The sequence below is a fragment of the Cebus imitator genome, unplaced genomic scaffold, assembly GCF_001604975.1.
Source record: "Cebus imitator isolate Cc_AM_T3 unplaced genomic scaffold, Cebus_imitator-1.0 Scaffold584, whole genome shotgun sequence".
NCBI classification, from domain to species: Eukaryota; Metazoa; Chordata; class Mammalia; order Primates; family Cebidae; genus Cebus; species Cebus imitator.
This window is the reverse complement of record NW_016107899.1, coordinates 372,406-378,787: the sequence shown is the minus strand read 5'-3', so window position 1 is coordinate 378,787 and position 6,382 is coordinate 372,406. Positions and strand designations below refer to the sequence as shown.

At 44.9% G+C, this 6,382-nt stretch overlaps 1 protein-coding gene across 3 annotated transcripts in view; it reads left to right on the top strand.

Moving 5' to 3' along the window:
* The window catches only part of PRKDC (protein kinase, DNA-activated, catalytic subunit), a 186,211-nt gene that overhangs the window by 17,953 nt on the left and 161,876 nt on the right, over positions 1 to 6,382 (top strand). For 2 of the 3 annotated variants that reach the window (XM_017516405.2, XM_017516404.2), the window contains exons 8-10: positions 3,399 to 3,454; positions 3,545 to 3,575; positions 4,051 to 4,208. In XM_017516405.2, coding sequence (XP_017371894.1) covers positions 3,399 to 3,454; positions 3,545 to 3,575; positions 4,051 to 4,208 — 245 coding nt within the window. The remainder of the gene's footprint in view (positions 1 to 3,398; positions 3,455 to 3,544; positions 3,576 to 4,050; positions 4,209 to 6,382) is intronic. The other variant, XM_037734203.1, reaches the window with a different exon arrangement.

The following is a 6,382-nucleotide window of genomic DNA, read 5'->3' as shown; positions in this document are numbered from 1 at the left end:
AAAAAAAAAAAAAAGAAATCACCAAATTCCTAAAATCATGAGCTCAGTCTAGTGGAGGAAACAGATGAACAAATAAACCAGCTCTGCTGATGCTGGGGTTCATCAATGCCCAGAGGTGGGGTGCAGTGAAGGGGAATGCCAGAATTTGGAAAGATGGAGCACACGGCCTCCTTGTGCTTTCTGAGGATGTAATGCAGAAACTGGTCAGAAGGAAGAGAGGGAGACAGCTGGGGAAGTGCAGAAAAAGCAGTCATTCTAGGCAGTGGTTGCTCAGCGCCCAGCCCTGTGCTTGGCCAGCCTCTGACCCTGTACTTAGCCTGCGTGCTATAGTCTGAGAGTCTATTAGAGCTGGCGTGTCTAGAGTGTGAAGGCCAGGTGAGATGGGCCAGGGTGAGATGGGAAGGACAAAGGGTTGGTGTGTGAGGGGCTTCTGAGCTGGGATCTCATTCCAGATGGAGTGGGAGCCAGGACTTTTCAAAAAGGAGTAGATGTGGGCCAAGAGATATTTCACAGGGCACTGCCTGACTGCTGTGGGGTATGGGCCATGAGTTAGTGTAGGAATGCGAGACTGTTCCTTAGTGAGGGACTGAGGGCTGTGCACTGACTCCTAAGCTGAATGAGGTGGGATAGACCAACTTTCTGGTAGAAACCTGGCCTTTGTGTTGGATGTGTTTAACTGGAGACACTTAGGAAGCATCCAGGCTTAGATGTCATGTGTGCGGTTGCATGCGTAACACGGGATCTTGCAGCAGAAGTCAGACCTCAGGCTATGCATTTGGAGGCCTTCAACGCCTAGGTAGTATTTAAAGCTAGGAGTGTGAGCAAGCTAAGCAGGGGGCAAGAGCGCAGGACCAGGCAGAGGGTCGCAGGAGAGTGCTGAGGGGTGGTGCAGGGCTGCCTTGCCTCTGTTGGGGTCTGGGGAGGAGGCACCTGCAGTAAGTGGTGGGTTCAGCTCCACGAGAGCAGCATCTATTGAGCATTGGAGAAATGGGACCTCTAGGGTCAAGACCAGGAGGAAGTAGAGGCCATTTGTAGAAAACACTAGTTAGACAAATCTTTTTTTTTTTTTTTGGAGACAGTTTCACTCTTGTTGCCCGTGCTGGAGTGCAGTGGCGTGATCTTGGCTCACTGCAACCTCCACTTCCCGGGTTCAAGCGATTCTCCTGCCTCAGCCTCCCAAATAGCTGGGATTACAGATGCCCGCCACTACGCCCAGCTTATTTTTTGTATTTTTAGTAGAGATGGGGTTTCACCATGTTGGCCCGGCTGGTCTCCTGACCTCAGGTGATCCACCTGCCTTAGCCTCCCAGAGTGCTGGTGTTACAGGTGTGAGCCACCATGCTCAGCCAACGCTAGGCAAATGTTATAATGGAAGAGAGCAAAGAAATGGGCTGTGGCTGATGGGAGATGTGGATGTAAGAGAGGGTTTTTTGTTGTTGTTTTTGAGACAGTCTTCCTGGAGTGCAGTGGCATGATCTTGTCTCACTGCAGCCTCTGCCTCCCGGTTTCAAGCAATTCTCATGCCTCAGCCTCCTGAGTAGCTGGGATTACAGGCATGTACCACTACACCCAGCTAATTTTTAAATTTTTAGTAGAGATGGAGTTTCACTGTGTTGGCCAGGCTGGCTTTGAACTCTTGACCTTAGGCAATCTGCCTGCCTCAGCCTCCCAAAGTGTTGGTATTACAGGCATGAGTCACTGCACCTGGCCAAGAGAAGGTTTAAAAAAATAAAATTTGCACACCCATGTTGCTAGCAGCAAATCCACAGTAAGTCAAAGGGCAAGAACCCCCCCCCCCAAGTATTCATTAAGGGATGAATGGATAAACAAGATGGGGCACATATACACATATACACAAATAATGATGGAACGTTAATTCAGATATAAAAAGCCTTGAAAGTCTGACACACGCTGCAACTTGGATGAACCTTGCGGATAGGATGCTAAGTAGAATAAGGCAGCCACGAGAAGCAAGCAATATATGATTCCACTCATACTAGGTACTTAGAGTAGCCAGATTCACACAGAAAAAGTGGAATAGAGGTTACAGGGCCTGGGGGTGGGGAAATGGGAGTTAGTGTTTGAGGGGCACAGCCCTTCTGTTATTGATGGTGAAAACATTTTGGTTATAGACAGTAGTGATGGTTACACAATAGTGTGAATATGTTTAGTGCTAATGAGCTGTATCTGTACATATTGTTTAAATGATAAATATGTCTATTTTACCACATTGAAAACAACAGATAAAAGACCATGCTTGTACAGGGAGTGGGTCACTAGAGGGAGGGGCTGCAGGAGAGTGGATTGTGGAGGGCAGAGCCTAGGGAAGTGGGTCCTCTCTGAGTCCCCACACCCCAGACCCATTGTGCACTGTCAAGCACCCGGTGCACTTGTGTATGCACACTTGTGTTTATTAACATGATTACTTTCTATTTGAATGACCTTTTCCCCAACTAGTACCTATTCTTTGAGTCTCAGAACAAATGCTACCATGTCTGGAAAGCCTTAATAGTATACTCAAAGTCAGAAGAAATCTGCTTGTCATGAATTCCAAAGTAGCTTTTTAAATGTCTTTTTTATGCCACCATCCTGCAACCATGTTGATGTTTCCCTGCTTTAAGCCCTCTCTGACTGCACTCTTTATCCAGCTCCTGTCATGTCGGTCCTTGCAATAAAAGCAAACAGTTCTTGGGTCTCTGCTGACTGATTACAAGTCACTGTTAGAAGGGTAGAGAAATTAGTGATGAATAAAGCATGATTCTTCATAGCTACAATGAATAATCTGGTGTGAGACAGTTATGCAAATAACTGTGATGTCTGTCAGGCCAGGATTAGAGCCACATGCTATAGTTGTGTGCCTGTTTTTATCTTAACTTTTAGTTAATAAGTTTGCTGAGGTCAAAAGTCATATTTTATTTGTATTTGTCATTCTCATAATATCTTGGCAAGTACCTTTTTTTTCCTCTTTTCTTTTTTTTCTTTCTTACATGTACTGTGCGTTGAATAAATGCCTGGGTATATTGGGGAGAAATGGTATGTTTGGCCATGAGTAAGTTATTTTATTTAATCCTCTGAACTATCCTAAAAGAAAGGTATATACTGTCTCTAACCCAAGTAAGAAAATTGAGGCTCTGAGAGATTGTTTAACAGAGCTTTTAAGTGATGAGTTGGTGTTTAAACCATGTCTTTGTTATCCCAGATTTTCTTTGTTTTCTCGCAGTCATAACTGTGCAGCAGGAATAACTTGGAACTTTCTAGCTGGATGGAATGATGAAAGATGTTACTCTTGAATTCACAAGAAACTAATAGGGTTAATATAGGTGTCAAGCTATCTGTAAAGCGTGTCACGTGATACTGTTATTACTGTTTGTAACAAAGGCTTCTTGGTATTTCCCCAGATCCCCAGACTTCAAAGGAGATTTTTAATTTTGTTCTGAAGGCAATTCGTCCTCAGGTAGGATTAATATTACTATTAATATTACCCTAATGCCTTTGCAGTGCAGACTTTCAAATACTGATGGTGAATTTTTGTTTTCTAAAATAGATTGATCTGAAGAGATATGCCGTGCCCTCAGGTAGGATTCTGTATTTAATGAGGTATATTATCTTAGATTACTAAATTAACGCCTCAGGTAAGCTTTCGCCTAAACTTTGAATGAAAGCAAATGTGATAACATCTGTGATGTTTCACACACAGTTATTTACAGGGAGGCTTTTGGTGACTTAGTAAGCTCTGGTTGAAATGGTGATACTCAGGTTATATGGTTGAAAGCATTTTATTTTAGGGTATCTTTCAGGGGATCCAGGCTGTTCGATTCTGCCTTTGTCTCAGTGAATCCTGATTCCACTTCTGATCCTTGTTTTGGGATTTGTCGGCTAAGTTGATTGTTGGCGTTAGAGCGCTGATGGGGATCCCTGGGTTACTGTAGTGTAACGGTACCAGATCTTCCTGAGCACAGTCTTGACTTTGACATATCCCTGCAGCTTTTTTGGTTTTCTGTTCTGCCTTATGTCCTCTGATTTTAAATATAATGGCTTTTGCATTTGCAGCTGGCTTGCGCTTATTTGCCCTGCACGCATCTCAGTTTAGCACCTGCCTTCTGGACAAGTACGTGTCTCTATTTGAAGTCCTGTTAAAGTGGTGTGCCCACACAAATGTAGAATTGAAAAAAGCTGCACAATCAGCCCTGGAATCCTTTCTGAAACAGGTACCACAAATTCAAATGTCATTTAACAGTATTTCTTTTACACACAGAATTAAATTCCAATTGTATGCATGCATGTTTGAGAATAAGTACAAGTTGATCCATTAGCTTCTGTAGTAATGAAAGCAGAAAACTGTTGATCAGCCAGCCTCATGGGAGGAAGACAGGCTGAAAGAGAGCTAGGGAGATAACAGATTTGATTAGGGCCTCAGAGCCCAGATTAAGACAAGTCTAATGGAGCGAAGACATGGTGGTAAGGAGGTGGTGGGAAGGGCTGGAGAGTGGGTGGAGGGCTGAGGGGAGCCCCATCTCCTGGGAGCTGTCACCAGGGGATACATAGATGCTTGTGTGTCAGCTTGAAAACTGGGAGTGCCCCTTTGCCCTTGTGGATTTTCCTCCTGGTTAGGAGGTGGTTACAGAATCTGGACCTGCGTACATGGAAGCTCATCTGGTCGGCTGAGGAGACTGTGATTGTAGTTCTGAGCGCTGGTCTCCAGGATGTCCTGGACGTCCAGAGGTGTCCACAGGGACTTGGCCACCAAGGAAATAGACTTCTGGGGTTGCTCTGAGGGAAAGGACTGGAGATTCATAACAAACGTTTTCTTTGGGGCATTTCCATACCTGGGTAAACAGTAGCTGAATTCACAGGCTATCCACATAAACTGTGTGAACAGTGTTGCAGTTGTGTTAGCCTTAGAGTCACAGCCGGAATATGCAGAAGTTGAAGAGAGAGAGAGCACTGCCATCCTTTTTTCAGGACTGGGCCCACCTCCCAAGAAAACTTGGCCCCTGGCTCTGCTGCCTGTCCCTTTCGCCTCCTTAGCCTCCCTGCTGTACTTGGCCTTCCCATCCGGCTTGTGTTCTCCCTGAAGTCTTGGCTTTGAGATTGCCTCTTCTTGGTCCTCATAAAACTACTGTTCTGCTTGACTTGCCTGGCCTTACTTGCTAAGGGAAATAAAAATTTGAGGAATTATTTTTTACTGATTCATATAATATGTTTGGATTTCATTAAGCATTTGCTGAAATAAACATCTTGAGAGAGAGAATTTCATGCTTTGTTAGCAAGGAGGCATGTCCGAGATGTGTACAGAGTGATCATCATCCCTGGTGGCACCCTTGGAGCCTTGTTCCCTAGCAATGCCTGCCTTTCCTAGTGCAGGGCTGGGTGGGGCGTGGGCTTGCAGAGAAACCCGTCACCCCTCCTTCCACTGCACTGGTTGTCTTTAATGGGCCACGCAGATACCTGTATTTCACATCCTTGCCAGAGACTTTTCAGTCTTCCACTCCTCTTCTTAACAAAAAAACATTGAGTAGATACTAGAATTTCATTGAGGAAATATATTCTACCTTCTAATCTCTACCTCGCGAGAAAGTCATTCGAGCTTGGAGAAGTTCAAGAGAACAGCCCTCAATGCTGCCCTCAAGCGCTGATGCCTGTTGCAAGTTTGGGAGTTTCGAAGATACCCTCACATTTGATATTCACAGCTATGGTTTATTACAGCTAAAGGGCCCAGATAAAAATCAACCAAAGGTAGCAGCAGCACATAGTGCAGAAACTAAGAAAGTATTGAACTTGGAGCTTTCCTGGTCCTTTTCCTGTGGAGTCAGGGCAGCGTTGCTTTCCCAGCATCTGTGTGCAACAGCACGTGGAGTATTGACTGAGTGCTCCCCTGAACCTCTGTGTTTGGGGTTTCCCTTGGGGCCCCAGCATATAGGCATAGTAGGTTGGTGAGTCTCAGTTTCCAGGGATGCCATGTGACCCAAAGCCCCCATTCTGAATCATCTTACCAGGTATGACCAGCCCCACCCTGAGTCCCGTTGTTAGATCATTCCGTGTGACCTGGGGCCCCAAGCAAGGAGAGATACCTCCTTTCCCTCCTTCTGAAGAGGGAGTGAGGAGAGGAAGAAAGAGGACTTTACATAAAGGATACGTAATTTTTTGGCCTTAAGATTTTCCACTATGTTGAATATATTTTCCTCACAGTGACGTCTATATATATATATATATATATATATATATATTTATTTATTTATTTTATTTTATTTTTTTTGAGAGGGAGTCTGCTCTGTTGTCAGGCTGGAGTGCAGTAGCGCAGTCTTGGCTCACTGCAACTTCTGCCTCCTGCATTCAAGTGATTCTCTTGCCTTAGCCTCCTGAGTAGCTGGGATTACAGGCA